A 27,304-nucleotide genomic window follows, 5' to 3' on the forward strand; every position below is an offset into this window, starting at 1 on the left:
AGCTGGCCTTCACAATTCTACATGCCCTCTGATTTCACTTATTTTAAGTTCCAAGAAAATGGAGAAGAAAATACACAAAGAACATTTTAAAGGAAAAAGAGAAAGACTATAACACGGTCAGTATTAAAACCAAATATAGTTAAACTACTACAGTCACTCACATGTGGGCTGGTGGGCTTTCCGGCTGTGCTGGAATTTCTCAGATTACTAGGTCTCAGCAAGAACAAGACGAATGCAATCACAACCCAGGCCATCACTACCATGGCAAAGCTGACGACATTGTCACCAGAGAAATTTGGTCCTGGCACTACATACAAGGAAAACTCAAGTTATAAAACAGAGTGACAGCAGTTCTTTCCTCAGAATGAAAAAACAAACAAAACAGAACAAAAAATCTAAGGAAAATATTTTTCAATAGAATTTTCTGATCAGTTCTTCCTTTGTCTTTAAGGCAAGTAATCCTTTGTTAGTGTTAGACTTCTAAAAACCACATTTCTTATCTCTTTGAAAAGAGAGAATATATTTCATAAGACTTCACTGAAACGCTCAGAGTTTCTACAAATATTTCTTAGTTTATATTAACTAAGATGTTGAGACACAATCACATGGAAATAAAACTGAGAATATCCCCCTAGCCTGTTGATTAGTGTTTTTGGATCAAGAAGGTCTTGCAAATATTTGCACATTTAAAAATATCAACTTTTCCCTTCTGAAACACAATTTAAAATAATCAATTCATAGCTAACGTTGTCAGGTGAAGTGTGAACCAATGTACAGATAACTAACTATGACTTATGGTACTTACATGGGTCTATTTACCCTAGTATTTAAGGACTTAACATCTTCATTAATTATCTGGATGATTGGGCAGAGCCCCAAGTAGGACCATTCGCTAGAGGAGAGAAGTCCCCAGGGTATGTCACCAATCAGTACAAATACCTGAAGTGAGAGTGCAAAGAGGACAGAGCAAGGCTCCTTTCAGTGGTACTCAGTGACAGGACAAGAGGCAATGGGCACAAACTGGAACACAGGCGGCTGAACATCAGGAAACAACTGTGAAGGTCACTGAGTGCTGGCACAAGCTTCTCAGAGAGAGGCTGTGAAGTCTCCATCCATGTAGATACTCAAAAGCCATCTGGACATGTGCTTGGGCACTCTGCTCTGGGTGTCCCTGCTTGAGCAGGGTTTGGTCCAGGTGGACCCAGAGGTCCATGCCAACTTCAGCTGTGCTGTACTTCGGTGACCCAACAGTATTCACACAGCAGACCAACACTATTAAACCCTGTTAGATCTTGTGGTTCGACCACCACACAGGAAATCTGTGACACAGCATAGAATTCAACTTGATTCTCAAGATTAGCATCTTCATTCCATCAGCATCTTCATCAGAAGCTTCCCCTTCATGCTGACAATAAAGCAACTAAAATTCTAGTCCATAAAATCACATGAATCAAAGCACTTTGTTTAGTACTGTAAAAAGCTAATTTTCTTTTCTCACTTCCTGAGAATGCACTTTCTGAAACCACAAGAAAATCTACTATTGATTTTAAGTGTTAACTGTTTGCAAAAGCAATTAACACAAAGCTATAACGAATAACCTTCAGAACAGGAAGGTCTATTCTATTTTACTATTCCAGCTAAAACCTTTAACACATGAGAACACTTGCATCCACCAGATTTTTCACTTGTTTCATCATCTCCTTGAACCATCTCATTTTGGAGTCAAGGCTGGATGTACTACTTGTTGGGAGCTGCTATTATTTAACATCTGTTAGACAACTCATACCCAGTGAACTGCTGAAGTCAGTCATTTCCTTGCAGGCAATTGCTGCTCCTGAAGCATCATCACTGTGATACCAGGTACCACTGTTACCAGAGGCTCTTCTCTGAAAGCAGTTTTCTCATAACACAGCTCAAACAGAGAAGCAGGGCACTGTGGGGAAGCTTACAGCTACTCTGCACACAGCGCTCTCTGAATGAACACTGGGGCTGTGGTACTGATGTCCTTTACTGGCATAATACACACTGAAAAATTCTCTTGGAGGTCTGAATCCATAAAAGGTGCTATATATGAGGAGCAGTGCAAAGATAATGAATGAGAATGTTACAGCCTTTAATTCATTAAATTCTAACACAAGACTGACTCAGAAAGCATATATAACATGATTTAACAGTATTTTAAATCTTGGATGACCTTCACTATATATGAAGGCCAGCAAAGCAGCACACAATTTTGTATGAGATGAATAACCGCTTTACTTTCAAGCTTCCAGACAACATTAGCAGCTGCTCTGAGACCACCTTCAGCAGCACACAGGACAGTTTGAGGTGCCTGCTTTGCTATGTACCTGAATGAAAATTCAGGTGATGTGCTAGACTTGATTTCACATACAATTGACACTACAGGTCATGGAAAGCAGTAAAAGGAACCACAGTGGAAAACCACAGGCATTCCTATAAGACACAATTTCTACCCAGCCTGTTTTGTAATACAGTGTGCATTGAGCCAAATGCACCAAAATGTGTTCTAGACTAAGTAAGGCAACAGCTGATCTAACACAGTTGGCCCTGTACTACCTACTCAAAGCATGCTAGATATGAAAACAGCTACTAGACTATTTATACTATTCAAGTACTGTTAAAGCCACTTCATTTACAAATGACCATGTTTTAATAAGGATGTGAGATATTTCAGAATCTGCTTCTTTGATCTCTTGACATAAAGAGGTGAGGATAAGCAAAGTCTCACACAGATGGGGTGTCTCACTTTTCCAAGCTTTGCAACAGAAATCAAAAGAACAAACAAGAAGCTGTTACAGCTACTGCGAAAAATAGTATGTTGTGAATCTTTCACTAAGAAAAGTTCCATCACAGAGGTCATGAAATAATCAGATGAAACCAGTTAATGGATGAAGAACAGCCGAGTGAAGCTGAAACCAAGTAGGATGGAATTTATCCATCTACCCATCCTCTATGGGTAGAAAAAATGTTGTGAGAGTTCACAAACAAAGTGGTTTTAATTACAATTGATACTTTGCAGGTAATTTTGGGATGGTCTTTTGATTTCCTTAAGACTAAGGGTTGCTTTTAAGAGTACCTCTGGGTGATATTTTCTAGGACTTCCAGATGACTAGGAAACTGTCTGTCCTGATCTCACAGATGAATGCCCCTGCCATCCATTTTGATTACAGTAAAATCTAGTTCTTAATTTTCAGTTCCTGCGAGGCACCAATTGCTATGGAATGTTGCAACACATTTCCTCCTTGTAAGCTGTGTCACGGTGAAGTGAAGCTTATAGTCTCTAACCTGGCTAATCATAGACCACCAAATCCAGCCCAAGATCTTTATTTTCATTGTTTCTGATCCCTTGGACTGAGTCTGCCGACCTACCCAGTAACTCTGAACGAAGCCTGGGAACAGTTTTCACCCCTTGCAATTTTTTAGTTATCTCTGTGGAGGAGAAAGCTTTATGAGGGGCTGCTCTGAGACTGGGATTACCACTCATAGGAGATAATTACTACAGCGCGTCAGAACTGTTGTTCCATGTGCAAGATACAATTGTTTGGCTTGCTTTCACCTATAGAAACAGAGATTCACATGCACAACAGTAGGCCATATAAGCTAGCCTTCTCTCAGAGAAAGACAAGAAGGCAAAAAAACCTTATGTAGCCACCTCATTTAATGTTCCACTGTATGGCAGTCAAAGCTACTAAAATGATGAATTTGGAAAAAATAATTTCTACAGACGGAAGGTCAACCCCATCATGATCATGCAGCTGAAATCTCAAGAATTAAAATAAGCAAATGCCTTGTTAAGTACTCCTCACAAGGGATTAGTTCTCCTCTTAAAGTGCTATTTTTCAAAGTGAGGTTGCACTCTAGAGAAAAAAGAGGAAAGACTGCATTTCTTTTACTGCAAAAGTAGAATCTCTGTGATGCTTTTAGTCTGCCATCTCATGGCAATACTATTTCCTCTTGGATGCTCAGCTTTTAACCGTTTAACTTCTTCAATGTGGAAAGGCAAAAATACGCTCTCTGATTTACACCTTTCCACAGTGTTTTTAGCCTTGCCTGTTCTGTGAAAGAAATGCATGAAACCATATGAAGAGAAGTATTTTGTAGATGGATCATCGAGGAAGACAAAGAGCCTGAGGGACCTTCAGCAGATAATCCATGCATGCTGACAAAATCAAAGGCAGGGACAAGGAAACTGAAGAGATCTAAAAAGGATTCGAGTGGAGGAAGGGAGAAGGGAATTACCAGAAAAGGGAGGGAAGAGCTGGCAGACATTTCATGCCATTAGGTCAGGCTGCTGTGACTCCCCTGGAGGAGTACAACTCAAGATGAGTCACAGATTCACTTTAAATTACATAAAAATTTGGAAGTAGGGTAGACAACATTTCAGACAGTCATCTCTGACTGTTAACATTACAAACTAGTAGAGCATTGAAAATAATAGTAATCAAAATATGAATGTGGTAATTCCAGATCACGTCTGGAAATTGCTTGAACACAGAGATTAAACTCAGGTGGCGGCCCCTAATTTCCTTCCACAGGACAGGACGACTTTGAAGGGCCACTAGCCATCAGAGTAGCCCAGCAGCAGCTGTAGAGCCTCCTTGGACTGGATGAACCACTGATACTGCCATTGGAAAATGCACTCCAATACACTCACTGAAATGAAGGGAAAAGTGATCAGACTGATGCGTGCTTTACATCACAGCAGGCATCCTGACGGAGAACAGCCATCAAGCAGAGTGCCCAAATGCTCTCTGAAGTGGTGCTCATTTCCTCTCATATGTAGGAGTGTAAATCTGAAAGCACTTGTTCCAGTCCTGGCAGGAAACTTTCCACTTTTTTAATGGTGCTAACAACTGAAAGTAAGAATTTAGAGCTAATAACACAAAAATCTGAGTGAGGGAGTGTTGTACTTCAGCTAGTGCTCCTGTTTTGACTTGGCTCCAAATATCTACAAAAGATCTGATATCAAGAGTTGAAGAAACAAAGTGTTCTCGGGAAGAATCAATGCAGGGTGTTCCTGATAACTTCCAGCTGGTTGCAACAGCACAAGCACAACACATGACATTGCTGTGACACAGGCTGAACCACAGCCCTGACATTTCCCAAAACAAAACCACACACATTTCATCAGTTATTCCACAACCTTGCAACTTAAGAATCTGTCTATGACAACATTCCCAGCTGTGCTTCCAAAAGGAAGACGAAATCCAGGGAATGAGCAAATGGGTGGGAGTACAACGAGTTTCTTCATATCAAGGTCTGGAAATGAGGAATCAAAGGCAGCAAGTAACACAACATGGAGCCTGGAGAAGAGGACATCCAACTCAACCTTAAGTTCATCATGATACAGCTGAAAAGAAAGGGCATGAAGCAACAGACAGAAGATGGGCCCAGAATTGTTTTGATCTATGTCTGAAAATGTCTCCAGAAGCTTCTCCAGGCTCAATCTGTTTATTTTTGCCTTTTAACTCCTGGGAGTCTCACAGACCTCATGTTGGCTCAAGGATGGAACCACAGAAGAATCACACAGAAATCTGACAAACAGGCAGTCACTGTGATTGCATCAGCAAAAAAATACCTTTGCTGGAACTAAATTTAAGGCAACATAATAATGTAGAAAGGATTTACTCTATAATTTCTGCCTTGGGCTTTTGAAACAAACCACTGGTTTGGAACAATTGCTGCCGAATTGCTTGCATCTGCACAGAGAGCTATTGCAAAGATCTCTTTCAGGATTGAAAGCTATTTGCCACAATCTGTTCATGTCTCCACTGTACTATGACTGTATAGCTTGAAAGCTATCCCACAAGCTTTGTGCCTATACATAACAGGACTTACTCATTTATACAGCCCTTAGCCTGAGAGCTTCATAAATACTGATGACTCCTCAGGTTTAAGTGAGAATGTATCATTGCTTGGTTTCAACCATGAACTACAGCTCACAAGGATGCACAGCCTAATTCCTCTCATCTGCCTTTCCCTCTCCTGGATTCAAGAAAAAAACAGAGATTCAAGAAGAAATTAGACATAGCAGCCTAAAAAAGGAGACTAAAACATCTTCCCAAGGACAGATGCGTTAGGGAGAGGAGTCATGATGGAGGTCCCAGACATACAGCTAATTTGGAAAGCTCAAAAGGAAAAATACAGTTATGGCAAACGTGATTCCCACTCTTTTGGTTTGTTTGTTTTTTGCTTTTTTTTTCAGGGAGTATTTGGTAAAGCTCGTAACTTTTCCCCTTCAGCCTATTTTGACAATGAATCTGGGAGTGCTGGAGTGTTTCATGCAGGGAAGACACAGTGCAAGTACAACCTAGATGCCCATCTCTGAACAGGATTTACAGTAGAGTGCAGATAGGAACATGAGAGTGAAGGAAAGCATGCATTCACCGCAGGATCCTGGAAACCTTTACCAACTCCCAGACCCGCAGGAGACACAAGCACTTCTAGAAGAGTAACAACAGCAGGAGCACTGCTCAGGTATTTCCTGGAAGCCTTACAATAGTCCTGATGCAGGACTAATTGAGTGAGCTCATATGCTCACTCATATAGTAAAGCAATATAGAAAAAAACAGATCCACTTCATTTTTATTTATAAGCACTTGGCAACATTTCGTTTAGACTATGAAAAGTGTAAACAGAGCACCTCAGGGCATGTTCACATTACTGCATAATCTCTGCACAGCTATACTTCTCAGCAGAAGCTGGTAACACTTGATCATCCCAGTCATGCTCACTGTTAGGAAGGTATTCTTGATGTGTTTCACAGCAAGTTTCAAGGAATTGTATATTTAAATACACTGCTTTGTTAACTACACAGCTACCAAGTCAAACAGTCAAACAGCTGTTGTCTATATCAGCTTATCAGCCAAAGCTGCCTTAGCTGAATAACCAGTGATATTCAGCTGCCATGACAGTAAGGAGGAAAAATAAAGTTCTCCAAATTCTCTGGTTTGAAAGAATTTTAAATAATCTTACTTGGAAGTTAGTGGTAAGATACATAATACTTGGGGCTTGATCATCTGTGGTGCTGGTGTACTGACATCTCCCACTTGCTCAGCATCCTCTTCCATATGATGCATCTCATGTACAAATGTTAAATGTGAGTCACAAATTCTCAGGAATTACCTCCCTCACATAATGGTTTCAGTACCACAGTATTTGATTTCATTTAATATGTTCTTATAACATTTAATTACAGCCGTTTATTTTACTTCCGTGCTCCTGAACTTAACAGTTACTCACATTCCTGAAGGCATTCTGTGTCTGTGCAGTACGACTGTGATTGTCTCAGCTAGAACAGAGAAAAAGAAAAACATGACAGTTAGCAATGAGACTTGGTCAGCTTGTACCAAAATTGAGATTCAGTGTAAAACCAGAGCACAAGTTCAAGATAAGAGAAATTGTAACTTTCACTGCATCACACAGCTTATGGTATGCAAAGGATCCCAGGTACTGAGGTAGTTTCCAAACCCTATTTGCTTATTACTGGAACTTTAAATCACATGATTGACCTAAAAACAAATGATCAGACTGTGATAATGGTTAAATAGAGAGATGTAGAATTAAAGTTTCATGTTTGAATTTATCAATTACTGTTAATCCACCTAAGATATTTTAATAATAGATTTTAATTTATATCTTGCTTTACCTACTTGTTTATGGGTAAAAATTATAAAACTGTTACTAGGTAAGCTTGCTAACTGTAAGAAAAGTCAACTGGACAACCTGCCTATCCGTACAACTATTTTATTGATGACAGAATTGCTGAAGACACATAAATATTACATTCTTTATCAGGTAAGGTTAAATGGATGGGATTTTATCTGCTGCATTATGGAAATAGACTCTATTCCCTGCATAGGTAAGCTACACTGATTAATAATAACAGTTCTAAAAAACCATAAATGGCTGTGATGCTTTGGTTAGAACTATGATCTCCTTTTTGACATGTTTTATGTCACAGTAATGTCACAAATCCCAGTACATCTTGTCACAGCAGGGTAATCTGTTTATCATCAGTGTAAATACACAAATACATGATAGATGAGATGTTCCACATGGAAGAAATAGGTGAATAATTTCTACAAACCCAATTTTCATTTGTACTGGCATCATTGATATGTTTATCAGCTGTATGTATCACAATATTAGGAAAAGTACACCAAAGAAACAGTTGAGCAACCGCAGGAGGAAGACACTCATGAAACTTTAAGCTCCTTTAATTACAATGAACTTCAATAACTAGACATTTGAGAAAGAATTGAAAATATATCATTAGAGACTCATAACATTCTTTCTCTGATTAATCTATAAATATCTGTTGGTAAATTTACTGAGACTACCAAAAAGTTCCTTAGGAAGTACAAGGAATGTTGAGTACCACCTTACGGTACTTTCTATAGTTAAAAGCAGCAGCAGGGGAAATTAAAGCACAAGACTTCTACTTTGTTGGTTGATGAAAGACTCAACATAAGCTGGCAATGGGCGCTTGCATCCCAGAAGGCCGACCATATCCTGGGCTGCACCAAGTGAAGTGTGACCAGCAGGTCGAGGGAAGTGATTCTGCCCCTCTACTCTGTTCTCGTGAGACCCCACCTGGAGTACTGCATTCAGATCTGGTCTACATATTAGAAAGAAATTCATACCGTGAGAGTGGTAAAACTCTGGAACAAGGTGCCCAGAGAGGTTGTGGATACCCATCCCTCCCGGATGCCCTGTGGAAGCTGGATGGGGTTCTGAGAAACCTGCTCTAGTGGGAGATGTCTCTGCCTGCAGCAGAGGGGTTGGGACTAGGTGACCTTAAAGGTCTCTTCCAACCCAAATCATTCTATGATTCTATGATACTTACCTTACCAGAAAAAAAATGGTATCAAAGCATGCATGCTCCCTGGCCTGTTTATGTAACAATGAAAACTTAGTTTATTTTCAACCTTTGGACCTCTTTCTCAAAATAGAAGTTTTACATTAGCAGATAGTACCAATGTGGAATTTCTGATGCTGAGAGATTCCTGAACTGAGAAGACTGGGTATTACTCTGACCATATTTTAAAAACACCAACAACATAATCACCTTCTATTCTTATAAGAGATTAACACTGCAAGGGGCTTAATTACAATCCCTGATTTGTAAAATGCCTGCAGTTTGCAGGTATTCATCAAAACAGAATTATGCTCAGAATTAAGACAGGCAATAAGTATATGACCAGAAACGTAGCGCAGGTCAGCCAGCATAGAGCATCCACCTGTCCCTGCCCTTTCCCCAGGATGGCTAGGGACAGTGCTATCTTGTTTGCCCAACCTGACAACAGTGCCCTGGGGTACTCCAGCACTATGTTATCTACCTCCATGTCCATAGGTCACACCTGTCTGAATACAACTTTGTAAAACCACGTGAGTAAAGTATCTATAAAAGCCATCTCAAGTGATATGTACACTTCGTATTGCCATTTCTGCATCAAAAGCCCACGTTCTGCTTGAAAATGCCTGCTGACACAGCAGGCCACCTGGCTCAAGACACAAGAAGTATTAAAGCCCTGAGATTTTGTGGGCCCAGAGAATGATGTCTGACATTAGGATTTTGCTTGCTGTCTATAAGATACGGAGTTTTATCTCATCGGCAAAAACTGGGGACTTCTCAAAAGTCAGAACAGGCTCCAAAACTCTAGAAAGATAAGTACTACTGGAAACACCAGTGACAGAAATATTTCTGTAAGTGAGAAATGCCATTAGGACTTGCTCTACAGATCTCTGCTGAAAAACAAAATAGATAATAGCCTGCCAATAAAGAAAAAAGTTTACTTATGTATGGAGGAACAATGTAGAGAGGAACTTTTACAAAGTGCAGTCACCCATACTCTGACAACAGGACTTTGTTTTCCAAAGGACAGAGATAACAAACATCCCATTTCTTTCATGGTGATTGAAAAATTGACTATACAAGGTAGGTTTAGGAACCTCAATTTATTATGGGAAGCAGTTACAGAAAGAAAAAGGAGAAAACTGGATTTTTATAGTTTTTATTAATAACCCATGTAAAATTCTTCTGAATTGAAAACAATACATAGCTATACAATACTGCAGATTTAATGATCCCAGCTGAAAAATTACACTGCATAGCCTCTGTGTTCATATGCAGCAATAAAAATATGTCTTAGAAAATTAACTATTCCAGTTAATTAAAAAATTTCTTACAAAAACCACTTGTGCCAGAGAAGATGTGTCTGACAGCACAGGATCACTGCCCACTGAGTCAGCAAGACTGAGAAGCCAAAGATGAAAAGACAAAAACCTATTAACTATCTCCTCATGCTCACTTCTTTCCCGACTGTATACATAAAACTTCCTTATCCTACAGGCACCAGCTGTAGGAGGGCTCTGTATACCAGCTAGCAAATTTGTCTCAATGACAAGCTGTGTGCTGCTCTCCTGGGATGAAACATGGCAGATGACTGAAAATAAGCAGCAGTAAAAACAGGTTTTTCTCAGCTCTCTCAGTTGAAATAGGTTGCAACTCCGTGACCCAGTACAAATTTGATATTTAACAGTCACTAAATTAGCCAAAAGACAAGAAAAGATTCCGGCACATGCAAGAAAAGCTTATGTAAGGTGAATAGCTGGAAAAGGTAATACCTTTTGCTGAAACAAGACTGTTCCTTTGCCTAGTGATTAACTCTCTTTCCTGACTACTGTACCACCCTTAAGGGACATAGCAGCTGCTGGAAAAAAAACTTGAATGTGAGACAGCTCAGCTGTCAGATAATTGAAAAAAGAGCAGTTACCAGAGGTTTTAGCAATGGCAGCCACCACCTTCCACAGTCTCTAGTGGCAGCCAAAGCACAAACAGACACAGTAAAGGGACCCCACTATCAGCTCTGCAAATTTTTTTGCAAAGCTGCTGCAATGAGCAAAGTTTCTAACTTTTTTCCCATGCAAACCTAACGGATGAGCAGACAAACACGCTGCTGTGTGGTCAGGGCGTGAACTTGTCCTGCACGCTAGCTGCTCCACAACATCACAAGCAAAGTAGTGAGGCCAGTGAACCAGCTTCGTCTAGCTCAACACAGAACTTGTTTTCCCAATATAGTGAGCTCAGCCACTGGGATCGTTTCAGTCTTCCCATGAAAGAAGTTCCGCTGCTTTGCAATTCCCACTCAGCACAGACAGCTACTGTGGAGGACTGAGACAGCTGCCCACCTTCACAGTAACTTCTTCTGTCAGCCCCCTCGCTTCCTCTTCAGAGGACTTTTCTGAAACTCTACAGATGACTTTCCAGAACTTGCTGCCGCAGGGTGCCACAAATCCTGGGACTGCTCCTGCAATCTCTGCTCAGAAAAACTGTGCTTCTCATTAAAATTGACAGCAAATGCTTGAGGAAAACTTCAGCTTTTTAAGGGTTAAGAATATTACTAGGGTTAAAAAAAATAAGATAAAGACAAAGCATAAGGTTGAGAAATATCAGGAAGACAGCGATGATGACACAGCTCACAAGTCTGTCTCTTTCCAGAAGAAACAGTGGCGTAATTTCTGTCCAAAAGCACTTCCCAACTCTAAAGCAGTGTAATGAATAGGTAAGGAAACAAGAGGAACAGGACTAGTAGCAGGAACACGAAGCAATAATCAGTGATGTCTACTGTCAGTGGCAGATGAGCTGAAAATAAATTGTTTATTAAAACTACTGCCTTTTAGAGAAGCCTTTGAAACTGCCAAAGCAGAAATGAAGTCCTCAGAAAAGACGTGATGGAAAAATTAGCAAGTTTATGAGCCAGGCCAGGAAAAGATTCCCATACCAAAGATTGCAGTTGAAGGAAGCCCAGAGAAACGTGTGAATGAAACAGATAAACTGGCTACCAATATAAGAGAACAGGAATGGATGCTGGTGGCAAGGAAAAGGACAGATAAGTAAGGAGTTAAGGACAAATAACCAACAATGTGGTCATTTATCCCATGAATAAAAGTTTAAAATGGAACCATAAAGATTGTTGACAGAAAATTTTGTGTGATAATAAGGGCAAAATATCATCCCCTGTGAAAATACCCTTTTTGCAATTCAGAGCAGTTGTAAGCTCTGCCTTTTCTCCCCAACTATGCCAGAAGATGACAACCCTGTGACATATTCTGAATAGGGATCTGATGCTTCTGGGTAATGAAATCACTGTTTACACTCTGTTGGCAGCCACATCCAAAGTTAGTAAATAACGTGATAAACAAATTGCTCTGGTATGATAGGCCAGTCCTGAATGTGGGCCAGACTGTAAATTGAATTGAAGTATTATCCAGAGTTCAGATTTAAAGATGCATAAAATTGACACCTACGTGCATTATTCTCCTACAAGCTGGCCAGCAGAAATAAAAGAAAAATAAAGTGGAAAGAAGGGCATTTTGACGGAATTAAATTGTCTTCTATGTGTTTTATGAGTAAGTGTAGAATTAAGATAAAATAAATACACACTCATACTGGGACAGTAATAGTCTGGTACAAAAATATCAAGTTTGGTCCTGTGAGGTGACAAATTACTGTCTTCCTCTCAACAACACTTAGGAAAGAACGGACGGTGCCTTTCAAAGCAGCATTCCTAGCTTACGAACCGACTCTTGAGACCCAGAGCCGCCAATCAGTCATGTCAGAGGGAGAACACTGCACTGACTTTCATGCTAAAAGACATGACATTTAATGGATGAAGATGCAACAGTAAGTATGAATGCATACGAACCCTGATCTAGGCAAGAGCTTGTTCCTTCTTGTTTTCTTATTTCTCCAGGATTGCTGATTCACCTTGGTGCCATATCGATTCACCTTTTCCACTCTTCCCTCATTTTTTTTCCAACTGCATGACTTCTATTGGCAGCTCATTTTGTAATTTTGCTGGCCTTGAGGGCCTGGGACATGACTGACATCCTTGACAAACATGAAACAGAATGAATTAGAAGAAAAAGAGTCACGTGAAAAGATGAAGTAGTGTGAAAGTCAGGGTCACCGTAAGAAGATCACTGAGCCTCTGATGACATGAAACATCAGATGGCAAATGGTAAGATAGAAATAACTGAATGATGAACTCCAGAAAACACTGAGAATATTCACAAACAATATATCTCCCAAGACATCATTAACAAATGCGTATCTAAAATACAAACACAGAATACACTGTTAGATATTTTTGACCAGTTTAAATGAAAAGCATGCTCCCATGTAGGAGGCTTTCAAGACAGAAGCTTAGAACAAGAAGTTCTACCAGTTTGTACTGAGTGTTGACTATAACCATTTGTGAGCTAAGAGATAAAGCACAATGTTCCTCAAATGAGAGGGCTATAACACAGCACTGATTATCAAACCCAGTTCAGCCATTCACAACACAGCTTCCATCAATGAACTAGTGCTGAAATATCAAGCTGACAGAATTTTCAATGTATAATCTTCCAAACTACTTGTAATACTGTCATACCACATAAGCTCTATTTTAAGACAGTCGTGAGGGTGACCGACACATTATATTTTTATAATACATGTATTGAAGTGTAATATATTTATATATAGATATATTTATAATATATTTAATTATAACATTTACAATTTATTGGTTATATATGTATTCACCAACATATTTATTCTTATAGATAGCATTTGGAGAAGAGGAGACTGAGAGGTGACCTCAGTAATGCCTCCTCATTATGTTGAGCCACCACATCAGAGTGGACACTGGTGGCATAGCAGTAGAAGTTGAACCCTCCCGCCAATATTCAATTATATTTAGTTGCTATATGACAGATGGCAGCAGAGGGGCACTACGACAAAATGGCATCTGACATGGAAGTGTGTATGAAGCAAAGATGCATCACTAAACTCCTCCACGTGGAGAAAGTGGGACCCACTGATATTTATTGACACTTGCTGAATGCTTACAGATACCAACCAGTGGATGTGAGCACAGTGAGGTGGTGGATGGTGTTTCAACAGTGGGAAGAGTGGATCACCTCCACTGGTGCAGATTTTTCAGTGTGGCATGCAGGCTCTTATCACTGGTGAAAATGCATGGTGGTGGTTGCACTGAAAAATACTGCTTTGCAGCTGAGAATTTGCTCTTTGTATCTGTTGTAGTTTCCATGGAAATAAATAGGATGCATTACCTTTGAAGTGACCTACATATATGTATATGCACACAAACACAGAAGTTAAAAAGCAGCAGCTACTATCATGCTACTAAACTCAGGAACGGGAAATACAAGGCACCTTTTCAATGAAGTCCTACAACCTAACTCCATATAGGAAAAAGTTGACTTTATGGGACCCAAGTATACACCTTTCTTTATGGCTTTTTTTTTTTTTTTTTTTTTTTTGAACATTCATCTGTCTAGAAAAAATAGCCTTCATTTATACTGCTTGATCTAGAACTAGCTTTTAGTTTCAAGGTTATTAGCAGCACATGACTTCTGGGGCCATAATTTGTGCAGTACCAGCACCTTGAGCACCCAGTGACAACTAAGCTGGGTGAAGGCTGGCTTGCGTCCTGCCACTCTATCCTTACGTTTTATTCTTTTGGCTCAGTACCTTAGGAGGTGCATCAAGACTCTCTCCTGCATCTCAGAAGGATGATAGTTTCTTCTTTGTCCTAAAGAGCAACCTAATGTTTAGTTCTTGGGAAGGGTCTTTTCTGAACCACCTTGGGCTACAAGAAACCAGGAACTGAAGGCACAGGTCTGGTAGAAAAGGGGACAGTGAGAGTAAAACGTAATTTCATGCTCTCCAGCTGCCTGGCTAAGAGTTATACACTGGAAGCAGTAGCAACAGCCATTACAAGAAGAATTTGGAAGGCAAATGCCATGGAACATGTGTAACAAGTCTCCAGGCCAACTTCCACATTTAAAAGGTCACCTTAAAGTATCACAAATTCATTTAGTATGGTTTTGCTCTGCTTTCAATAGAAGGCCACGTCAGTAGGGTACCTCATTCTTGCTGGAAGCCTGAAGGATTATTTAAGTCAGGCTTATCTGTGCTGGCATCTTGAGAGCTTTTCAATCACTTGAAGCACACAACGCAGTTCTATTTTAATCATCTGTGTTTATTCTGTGCTGTTTGCACAAAGTCTCACGCAGTCAGGATTCATGGCTATGCTGGATACTATTTCAGACCATGCCAGTTTATAATCAGGAGACTCTAAAAATGACCTGGCCAAGAGAATTATGACAGAAGAGTGTTTGAACCTTTTCTTTTTTGTTAAATACCTTGAAAATTTGCATCTTTTTGTCATCCAGAAATCCAACAGCACCTCAAAATATGAAGCAGGTTAAAAAAAAAAAAAAAAAAAAAAAAAAAAAAAAAAAAAATTGCTCTGTATTCCCTAGAGTTTTTGAGACATTCAAGCCTTCTGATATAATAACATAACTAGACATGGGCCATTACTTTGCAATTAGCTACAAAAGAACATAGCACAAAGCTGTAATTCCCATAGAGGTCTGTAAGGCCATCATATCTCAGCAGAACTGCTGGCAGTTCATAAGAATGGTCCTTCTGTATTACGAAACTAAAAATGCTTTGGGTAAAGAACATATTGCTCATTTCTGTAGAACCTAATGTGAGAGAATTCTAAATCAAATAATACCTTATCACGGAAAAAATAGAAGAAAAAAAAGGGCTCTTTATGTCATACAAAGTTATGTGCCACAGGCTCACTTCGACATTTCTGGCAACTCCAAGTAGTCACACACAGGTCTCGGGCTTCATGGAAGATGCTCTTTGCATGATTATCCCAAACACATACACTATGCTTTCAGTCCAGTTTTCAGACTTGAACTGGGCCTTGGAATTATGGATCACCCATGCTTACTCAGAGTAACACAGTGCAGATGAAAAGATTTTCATTTTGCAGGAGAAACGTTAAAAAGGGGAAAACGGGGATTTAAATATAACATCATTATTCCAGAAGTTTGCTATCCTCTGCCACAACTAAGACAGAAATAATTTCCTCTTGACACCAAAGAACATCCTTCACTTGGTTCTGTCAAACAACCAGCCCCTTGTCTAACCAAGCCCTCCCCCTCATTAAAGTATTTTTAATGTCTGTTCTTCTTCCCTCTTGAACTTTGGCTCTTCGTGTCAAAATAAGTTTTGTAGAAGGAGGAGACAGAACAGGAGATAAAGTCACACAAGCTAACAGATCTGTTATTGTCTCTTAACAACTCTTACATATCTGCAAAGGATGGAAAATCTGGCGGTATTTTTCTTCTGTGCCTTTTTCCTTGTATAGAAGTTCCCAGTTATCTGCTATATCCGTAGAGCAAATAGTGAACCCAATGTACAATAGTCAAATTGTTAAACAACTCCAAATCACAACAGATGGTGCCATGGGCATGTAATATCCAATACTCCCAATCATACTGGAGATGATATTTATGAAGTCCCACTCAGAGACTTCAGATCTCTGCTGTTTGCTAGGAAAACTTGGAAATCAGAATGTCTGCTTATTATTTACAGGAGCCATGCTACAGAAGTTTACTATGTTCAAAATGCCAAAGAGAACCCTGAAAAATCCTCTTCAGGAAAAATGTCAGAACAATTAAGAGAAGACAATTCAATGCCATTGATGCATCAGTGTACAAGTTATAAGAACTGAGGGTATGAATGGCATCTTCCAGTTAGCCTAATGAGCAGTGAAAAATCTTTGTGAATGTCATATGCGTTAAGGCTACACAGTGTACTGTTCATAAAGCCTTCACAGTATCATTTGTTAAGGAAACAAAACAGAACCACACTCGGTCAAGTAAACTGAAGGACAGAAAAATAATCAAGCCGCACAGCTAGAGTAATAGTTAGGCTTTTTAAAATGAACTGCTTGTTTCTTTGTAACTTTCTGTGGTATTTCTAGTAGCAGAGAGGAAGAAGACTTTAAATGACAATACGGCTTTTTCTTCGAATAAGCATTAGTGTAATAAATTGTAATGACAAGATGAACTGATTTAGGGTAGAGATCTAAACTATATTTTATCCATACACAATTATAATGTATCCATCCACAAATTATGGTATTTGGAATACCAAATACATTTTGTAAGAGTTTCAAAGTAAATGCACCAGTTAACTTAGAAATGAGAAGTCATGCTTTTGGGAGTTAAAAGGAGAACTTCAGAATGTAAACGGACTTTTTGACCCCCTATTGACCTTAACATAACACTATCACTGAAATTTTCCATACAGTTAACTCTAATGAAAATCCTGTGTATTTGAATACATATATTGTAAGTCCACATTTAATAGCCATAAGCGAATACACTGTGACTTCTTCATCAGCATAAACCTTAATTCTTATCAGCACTGATCTATACAGCTATAAATAAATTGATCTGTAGAATTACTTTACTTTTGCTTAAATGTGAGTTATTAAAGTCTTTACATCAATCATGTTATTTTTGTATAACATAACTACTGCACTGAAGAATTCTAAAAGACCATTTCCATACTTGAGCGACTCTGATAACTACTTTGTTCTTCTGATATATTTGATCTTAACTCTGAACTTCTGAATTCACAATGCTTGGTCTGGAGATAATTACAACTACCTGTTGAGTCCTGACAAGTGCTCCCAAGCAATAACATCACTCCAATGTGCTCACATGTGTTTTATACCTATGAACAAGAGTTAACAATTTAGTAGTTCGCAGTATGGAGCCATTCTGGGTGTAAAGCATGGCTGGATTCCCCCCACCATCTCGCTAGGCAGACTGTCTAGCTTTCTTGCATCCCAAAGGTTTTGGAATGATGGTCTTGAAAAACCAACTTTCAGAGCTAGAAGGTACCCAGACTCCACTGAGATTTGTGGAGCTCAGCAGCACTGAAAAACGATAAGCAAGGATTCCTTTTAAAACAAATAGTAAAATTATTGCTCATTGTGTGCAGTTAACTGACAAAACAAAAAGCTCAGAAAGCAAACTCTTAATGAAGTATAAAAATCACAGATACAATAATGGAAATTTAGCAAGTATGCTAAATCACAAGCAGGTCACTTGATATTCTGGCCCTGACAAAGTTATCAGACTTTTCCTTTCTAGATTCTGCTGACTTACCCCAGATAGTGATTTGCACTTCTACACCCAGTAGCAGCTGTTTTGCCTTTTATGATAGATGAAATCTGGCATTTCCCACAACTCCTCACAGTTTCAAATGTTGATTCATATGATCTCATTGGAAACTGAACACTGAGCAATAAATTCAATTCTTGCAGCAACACAGGAACACTGTTAGACTGGTATTGGTTACCCCTGCCCTGAGAGTGACATTTACTCAGTGTGCATTCACAACACAGGAATTAGTGTGCCTCCAGATCATCCACTTACAGCCACCTTACATGGCTTGAGGTATTCCAGGAACAAAACACAGACAAATCATCTACAACCAGAATCCTCCAGCCGCTCCAAAAGAACACTGGCTGACTTGTGTCTATAGGTATCTTCTAGCAAAAAAAGGAAAAGGTGAGAAATGCAGAAGTGGGGACAAAAGTCATACTTCATGCTTCATATTTGCAACTGACAAGTCTTAGTGCAAAAAGTAGCAAACATACATTCTCCTTTCTCCCCTCCAATTTCCTGGAGCTTCCTCTGCACCATTTTATCATATGTCCAGGGGAGTCAGGGTCAACACAAGTGATGCACACAGCACATACCTCATGATTCGTGCCTAGCTCTTATAATTCCCGGGACAGAACACGTGTGACCACGCGAGGGCAGTAGGGAGCAAAGGGGAATTTAAAAGCTATAGTTCACCAAGTGAGACAAAGAGCAAATGAGTTATTATGATCCAAAAGAAGATGTATTTGCTATACTCTCACAGAAACAATTAGCAAAAACAGGTTCTCAGGGTCAGCTCCTGCCAAGCAACATCCTGTGGCTTCAGTGATGCGCCCTCACTGCATCAGAAGCCATGAGAGCATCTGGGAAAGCTGAGAGTATTTTGAAATTGGGCCACCTAGCTGTGAAGTATGGGCTAGTATGGTCGGGCCCTGGAGCAAAGACTCCACAGAAGAATCATACTTACTAGCACAACTTTGTGCCAAGTGCACTGATCTTTCAGAAGTGTGCAAGAAGACTGAATGATGTAACTATTCATCTTTCCTCAGCATTTTCAGCCTGAATCCAGTCTTACACTCCCCTATATGTGACATGTTTACAAAATGAAGTGGATTCAGCAGAGGCTCACCAGAGGCTCCAGCAGGGGTTGGAGCACCTGGTCTACGAGGGGAGCCTGAGGTAGCTGGGCTCATTCAGCCTAGAGAAGAGACTGTTTTGGATTCATCTAACTGCAGCCTCCAGCACCTACAAAGAGGTTACTGAGAGGACAGAGATAAGCTCTTCACAGTAGTGTACAGCAGAGGGTATGAGACATTAAACTAAAACAGTGGCTGGAACAAGAATTCTTTACCAAAAGGACTGCAAAACATTGGAGAAAGCTGCCCAAGAGGCTGTCAAATGCTATCTTTGAAGGCTTTGAAGACTCATTCAGAATAAAAGCCCTGAATGATCCAGCCTGAATTCACTGTCAACCCCTGCTCTGAGCAGATGGTTGACCTAGACCCTTCCGTCCTGAATAATTCCGCCAACACTAGCAAATAGGCACACTTGCCTTTCACTCCATGCACCTACCTCCCCTAAACAATTCTACCACCTGCTGAGTAATGAGATAAGAAAGCGAGTCAACCACTCATGACTTGTAAGACTCAGGCAAGCATAAGCTGCACCGTACCTCAAATCTACCAAAGGGAAAAAGTATCAGGCCCATGAAGCGCAGGGAACCACTATACAGATATGCTCTGTTTTTCTGGTGTCATGTTAAGCTTTTGTTCAACAGGACACTACACAGATTTGAGTTGTTTGAAAACATCAGCTTTGATGCACAGCACAAGGATTTCCATGGTCACGTGTGACAAGTGCTTGGCATTTCCTTTTGCCCTTGCTGACAACGATTTTGCCTTCTCTTGCAACCAGTGACTGAGCCCTCTGACTGACAGAGGCCAGTTGTGCTGTTCTGGTTTTACTTAGTTTGTTTCCAGCAATTCTGTAAGTATGGTCTATACGTGATTTAGAGAAAGCATTCTTGGTATGTGGGCCCAGAAGCACAAAGTCAAAAGATGGTGGCACAAGTTCTGCAGTGCTGTGTTATGGACATCTGTGCTGAACTCTGATTACTCTGAGCAGAATAATTCTAAAAAAAAAAAAAAAAAAAAAAAAAAGCTACCCAGGGTCCCTGAGAGCACAGGCATCTATCTGGTGCACTCAGTAACTTAAAAGGAAATCTAAAGATCTTAAATCTCCTAAATTCTTCTAAAGAAGAAAATGGGATAGAAACAAATTTATGAACATTCACAAAGGGAATTACGTGAAACAGAATTCAGTACTCACAATCACTGGCTTCTCAAATTCAGCTTTTAAAGCACAGTTCAAAAAATAAAGACATTGTTATCTTGCCACATGAGCAGGTAGAATTTCATATGTGTGGTATTACTCTAAACTCAGAGAGTTTGCAGGATAGTTTTTTTGGTTTTGTGCAGACTGTTCTATTTACAGAGAAACATTCCAATAGAAATAATGCCAGTGCTGTAGAAATGTAGCCCTGGGAAATCAAAAGAAAGCTATAATCTTTATTAAGTACTCAAATATTCATCAGAGAGTCAGATACAGAGATTCTAGCTGAACATGCAACTTGAATAAGCAAAATCAAAAGCATCAGTAACTGCAAGTGTGCAAGTGCTGAAGCAACGTCTATATAATCACACTTCCAAATATAAATATTCTCATATTATCCTTACCAGATTAATCAGTCTTCTCATTGCATGTTCATGTGAGCAAATGCATTCACAAGGATCAAATCCACCCTCTGCCATGGTTCTCTGGATAAACCTGAACTTTTCTGTGAACACCTAAGAAGAATAAAAATAAAAGTACAATGAACTCTTTTTCAACTGACCTTATTTTACAGAGACTCCCACATCAAATTTCAGCTCATTTAATGCCAGGGTGAAAAAGCAAAACAAAGCAGAGTAATCCTATTATTCCTTTGGCAGCATGAATAAAAAAGTCTGGTATGTGCCGTTGCATTTTGATGTTGCTGAAAGCAGTGCCTCACGCAGGCTTCCTTAGAGATCAAAATAATTTTTTTCAAAAAAAAAATTTTTTTTTTTTTTTATATCTCCCCTGGGTTTTCCCACACATCACTATGAAATGCATACTGACAAACAAGAACTACAAAGATTAAGTCTTGGTTTCTCATCTGCACAATGACACTCTTAAATGTACAAATACCAACTGAAAAGTCAGGAGGAATTTTTTCTCTCAAATCCCCTTACAAACTGTTGGCATTCTCTCCTGGGATCAATGTACAGTAAAATAATTTTAAATCCTGTAACTTCTTTGCTAGAGGGAGAAATCATTCTTACTGTATAACGAAAGCGAGCGGCAGGGGTGCAAAAGTGGATATACTTGGAAATGCTTTAGAAATGGAGCTGTACACACTAATTTTAGATCAAAGAAGTAGGCCATTCAGTCAGCAATACAGAAAAAAAGTTCAAAAGATGCAGAAATGGACACGGTGGGGAAGACATTCTAGTTTATACCCTGCTAAAACCACTTCCACCCCAGACATGTCAGCAACAGGACAAGTATACCATTACTGTCCACCAGTAGTTCCATCAGTAATTTAATTGATGCTCAAAATGCGCAGCTGAGCAGAAGGAAATTTTAAACTTGTGATCAAATCAGAGATTGTTTTCTGTCTAATAAGGACTCTTATGATGCACTAGATCTGTTCTGCAATGCGTGCCTGCAGCCAAAAGGCCAACTGTATCCTGGGTTGCACCAAAAGAAGTGTGACCAGCAGCTTAAGGGAGGTGATTCCCTCTGCTCTGCTCTTGTGAGACCCCACCAGGAGTGCTGCATCCAGTTCTGGGGCCCCAACACTAGAAGGACATTGAGCTGTTGGAGCAAGTTCAGAGGAGGGCTACAAAGATGATTAGAAAGCTGGAGTACACCCCACAAGGGGACAGGCTGAGAGAGCTGGGGGCTCCTCAGCTAGAGAAGAGAAGACTCTGGGGAGACTTTATAGGAGCCTTCCAGTACCTGAAGGGGGCTTACAGGAAAGCTGGGGAGGGTGCTAAGACACTGGAACAGGCTGCCCAGTGATGGTGGGGATGCTCCCTCCCTGGAAGCATTCATGGCCAGGCTGGATGGGGCTTTGAGCAACCTGGTCTAGTGGGAGGTGTCCTTGCCTATAGCAGGGGGTTGGAACTTGGTTATCTTATAGGTTCCTTTCAACCCAAACTATTCTGTGCTTCTAAAAGTGATACTTTTAAAACATTGTTTAACTAAAGCTAGATTCTGACTTTGTGCTGCTGGGGTCCTAACTGTGAGATAACCATCAGGCATAATAGACGTGGGAGCAGAGGGCAGATCAGCACTGTCCATTCCCTAAAATAAGTAGTTAATGAGAGCACCAACCATTTGATGAGCATGTGCTGAACAAGCAGATGTGCTCTGCAGACTTCACCTTCAAAAACCTAGTGTGGTAACCACACAAGTATTTTGATGTTTTAATCTTCTTAGGAGGAAGAGTGACAACCCACAAGGATTTAAGAAATCTCCATAGAAGAGAATGCATCACTAGAGTAGTTCTTTCACTCTGAGGTAAGTAGTGGAAAAAGGAAAACACATTTTACATGTTTTTCCCCTAATTCACTGTGAATGCTTGCCACTCTTCTATATTTTCCTCAGCCATGGTGCAGAAGGCCAGGTAAGTAAAAGAAGGTAAGAGATATCTGTAACTGCATTACAGAATCTCATCTTCAGTACGGTTACCTGACTACATCTCCACTTTTTAAAAAAGAATACTGAAAATAAGCAAAAAAATTATTGAGGAAATGGAAGAAAGATTGTTTGCCTAGGTCATGAAAAAGGTTAACCTGACAGTTACCGAGAAGATGATCAAGAGATGACTTGGATATGTAACAGAAATGCACCTTTGATTAGAAAAACAGAAATAAGTATTGAAAATTTCTTCAATGAAGGAGTCAAAGCCATACGAAGAACCAATGGCTGGAAGCTGTAATGAACCAAATTAAGACGACAGGGCAGCCATGCATTTTAAGCATTAGGGTAAACCATCAGTGTGACAAATGCCAGAGAGGTGGACTTCCCATCTCTTGATACACAGAGATGTGCTTCAGCCAAATAAAGGTACAGAAGCAAGCAGGTTCAGATATAATGTTCTGCATTATGCAGGAGAGATGATCTAATGATTCTTTCTGAGAGTTAGTTACGAAGCAACTACACTAACATTCCTGACATTATCTCAGAACCACTGGAACTGCATGATATTTTAATTGCCCCAGTTCCCTGGACAGCATGTCACATCAGCCAGAGTAGCCTTTATCAAACTATTCTGGCATGAGGAACAGGCAAAAGCACTGATTTTTAAGTAGCACAAAATGCTTTTCCTGGACACAGTGCTGACACCTAAAATAAGGTGTTGGAAGCATGAGAGTTGCAAAACAATATTTAATTCCCACTTGGAAGAATTTAGGAGTAACACATAGTAATGGCACAACAATTAAGAGAGCAGAGGTGTTAATCTGTATATAACTAGGAGAAATCAAAACATCAAATAAGAATCTTCACCAGTGAAACCAAATCAGCGTTCTTTGCAGAGTATAAACTGAGAAAGATTAGACAATAAGTGGGGAAGAGAAATCTGTCATGTAGCATCACAAATTTAAGTAGAAGTGTGCTAGAAGGAATTTACCCGAAGGCACCTGAGCTGTACATGACAAATTACCTTAATGAGCTAAAATAAAGCAGAACACATGTCACCAAGTAAAATGCCTTCCAAGCTTTCCAACACAATCTCCCTTATGAGCTTTCTCACCTTCAAATGACACTTAAAGGAATCATTCTTTGTCTTTCTGTCCTCCAAGCCCATAACAAATTCTTAGTGGCAAAGGAATGAGGGAGGCCATCTATTGTGAGAAAAACACTATTTTTCCCCCGATGAAGAACTAGAGGAAACAGATTTTACACACAGCTTTCCAGATATAAAGAAACTCCACGCTATACGATGATTTTCACTCCTAAAATGACACTTCTGACTACGTTCCTCATTAAAACCTTTCTGGCTTAATAACTTATTTGTAATACACTTTGAATGCACAAAGTACTAGGTATCAACTAAGCTCTGTAATTAGATCTAAGTTTATTAATGTTTTGTGACCTTACATGAGATTTGGTAAGAGACTTTTTTACCTATCCTGGAGCAGGATTCCTTGGCTCTATAGCACTCAGGCAGCCCACTCACACCGAAATCCTGTTCCAGAGCTGCTGTGTGCTTCCTGCCTCCTCCAGTACCTCAATTGTCCCATCCCACGTCAGCTGCTAGCTCGTTTTGCCCAGCTCTGACCTCTTTGCTATGAGTCACACTAGCTCTCCACCTTCTGCAAACACAGCTCTTTTACATATAATCTATCACATAAAGTAAAATAAACCCTTCTTTATTTTTTGCATCTTTTCCTGTTGGTCGCAACCTTGGTTTTCTTGGAATTTAAAGCTACAGCGCCAACCACAGGCAAGTGCTCTGACCAGGAAGGTTACTTTTACCCTACTTAAAATTATTGTATTTTACTTTCACTACATTATTGGTTATACAGTGTTTAATTCTGGATTTACAAGCATTTGGAAGATTTGTTTGGTAAATACAGCAAAGCTCTCACTGATAACAACCAAGGAGATACATACTGTGGCCCCTAGACTAAGCAACCTGACAGAAAACGTACAAAAAAAAAAGAGAAAAATGCAGATGAATATGAAGTACCATCAAAGAATCAATACAACTTTAAGTGTAAAGTGGCCCACAGAGGCAATCATAAACAGAAGTACTGGAATTAAAATCCTGTAGTCAGTGCCAGGATGACTGTAACTCAGAAGCAAAGAGGAGAACGGTCTCTGATGAATTAAGACAGAAATAGCTCACACTACAAGCCCCCCATCACCTTCTATCTGAAATTGTAGGCAATTAAGCCATAATGAAAAATACTTCTACACAATGTTTTAAATCATGAGTCTTCTCAGCTGTATGATTATTGTAAATCGTTTTTCTGCTACCATCTTTCCCAACCCATGCCCTACAGCAGTACACTGCATTTTACACATCCTAATATCAAAAAAACAATCTTTATAGATACAATCTAATTGTTGTGGGTTGTTTGGTTTGGATTGTTTCTTTTTGTTTTTGTTTTTTTTTTTTGTACCTGGAGACTCTTCTGTACTTTAAATTATTGTAATGACTATACATTATTTCCCAATTCAGCAACATGTCTCCTGAGCAAATAGCATGCAGCTGGGGAGCTCTGGGAGACAGAAGTTATACTCCACCTCTCTCCACCCTCACCATTACAAAACAAAATTCCTTTTTTAGCATGACAGCCAGCAAGACATTTTGTCCACTCTTCATGTGGTTGCCTCCAATGTGACTCCAATTCTACGCTGATTAATGAGACAGTCAAGGTACAGGTGTTGGTGAGCTCTATTCCTTAGCAGAAAGGAGTGTATAAGAACATCATCTGAAGAGACACTTGCTATACACAACACATACTCAGAGCTGCTGCAGATCTGTCACAGATCAAACCCGGCATCTTCATATCAAAGCTTTCTGCTCATTAACTCTTATCTTTCCTGGATCCAAGCACTCTTAAATCACACACACAATACAAAAGAATGACTGAAGATTTCCTCTCCACGAACTATTTTTGCTGTGCTGCTAAACTGAAGGCTAGAAGTCATTGGGAGCAAAATACCTCCATGCAGCAGACAAGTAACAGAATCTTTCCACTTACTTTAAAGAGAAACAGAATTCCCTATATTCAGCTCCCTGACGCTCTTTTACAGACAACTGCAATAACTCCAAGCACAGTTGTCAAATATTTCTACCAAGCCAGACACTTAATTTTGCTGCTGGGTTCAACTTTAGCAAAGTATAGCAGAAGAAATGGAAATATGTACAAAAATTGAAAGAAAAATTTAGAAAAAAGCACATGACATGTTGAGGCTCTGCAGGCATTCTGAAGAATGATGAAGGGCTAAAATGAGCAAAAGTAACACACAAAGCCAGAACAATTCACTCACTGAAAGATAAAATATCCATTTTTATCTCACTGTCACAGGCAGAAACCCTCTCTCCCATTCTTTTCCACGTTCTCCTAAAGGATCTGTGTTTCCAGAGGAAGGATTTGCCTTCTCACATGCACCTAAGCCATCTTGATATCCATGATCCCTACAGCCTCTTACGCTTTCTGCAGTTATTTTCTTCACAGCATATTCCTGATCACTGCTTTTCTAGGGCTCTTCCTTCTGCTGGCCGCTCTGTCCCTTGGGTACCATAAGCACACAGAAGCACCTCAATTGTCTCATTGCCAGGCATGCCAAAACACAGCGGTTCAGCCTCTCGTACAAGTGGCTACTCCAAAACCTGTTTCATACTCTGCCTCTCCTAGGGACTGGGGCTCACCCAGCCCTGCCTGGTTACATGAAGCCCAATTCAGCATCAAGTGGGCATTTAGCAAAATAATACAGAAAGGTACCTCCAGCACAGCAATGCTGAAATATTGCTTATTAGAGGCCAACCAACAGAGAAGCCTACACATTCAAGCCCAGCAAATACAAGCTAAACTCTTCTCTGTGTTTGTTAAACATATAGCACTTTTCCCTGTTGATTTCCATCTTCTTTACTATCTGTACATGCACATCCACCCTCCCATAGATCCCCTGTTCTTCGTTAGCCTTCTGATGAACTACTTACGGTCAACTCACTGATCTGTTATTTAACTTCCTATTATTCCGGCTGTACAACTTCTTGTGTGTAAGAAAGGGCAGGGAATTTTACCCATTGATTTCTGCATCAAGTTTCTCTTCAAACTCGATTAGAGCACAGAGAAGAAAAACAACAGACACAGATTTGGGGGGGTTTCTCTCTCAAATAAACAAACTGAAGATAAGGACATGGCTGATTTCACCTTCACACAACTTTGTGGAATTTCTAGCTTCTCTATTACTACCACCAGAAGTGGAACAAATTTCCTATCACCAGGGCAATACAGAGGAGGAATAAGGCAGAAATGATAACCAAGCTATTAAAAAAAGCAAAGGAAGCAAATAACTAAACACAGGATAAAGCTTGGACAGCGTAAGAAAACAAAAGCGTTTGTATTTGAATAGGGATGAAACATCAGAAAAGGAACTAGAGACATAGGTAGAAAACAAGAACACG

General features: G+C 39.8%; 1 protein-coding gene across 1 annotated transcript in view; it reads right to left on the minus strand.

Annotated features, from left to right (window-relative positions):
* Positions 1–27,304, minus strand: part of SMIM14 (small integral membrane protein 14) — a 40,075-nt gene that overhangs the window by 3,514 nt on the left and 9,257 nt on the right. The window contains exons 2-4 of the mRNA XM_042812240.1: positions 20,808–20,918; positions 7,264–7,312; positions 162–307 (exon numbers count right to left, since the gene is read on the minus strand). Coding sequence (XP_042668174.1) covers positions 162–307; positions 7,264–7,312; positions 20,808–20,882 — 270 coding nt within the window. The 5' untranslated portion in view covers positions 20,883–20,918. The remainder of the gene's footprint in view (positions 1–161; positions 308–7,263; positions 7,313–20,807; positions 20,919–27,304) is intronic.

The sequence above is a fragment of the Centrocercus urophasianus genome, unplaced genomic scaffold (genome assembly GCF_019232065.1).
Source record: "Centrocercus urophasianus isolate 14NV4802_14NV808 unplaced genomic scaffold, USGS_Curo_1.0 seq_13, whole genome shotgun sequence".
NCBI classification, from domain to species: Eukaryota; Metazoa; Chordata; class Aves; order Galliformes; family Phasianidae; genus Centrocercus; species Centrocercus urophasianus.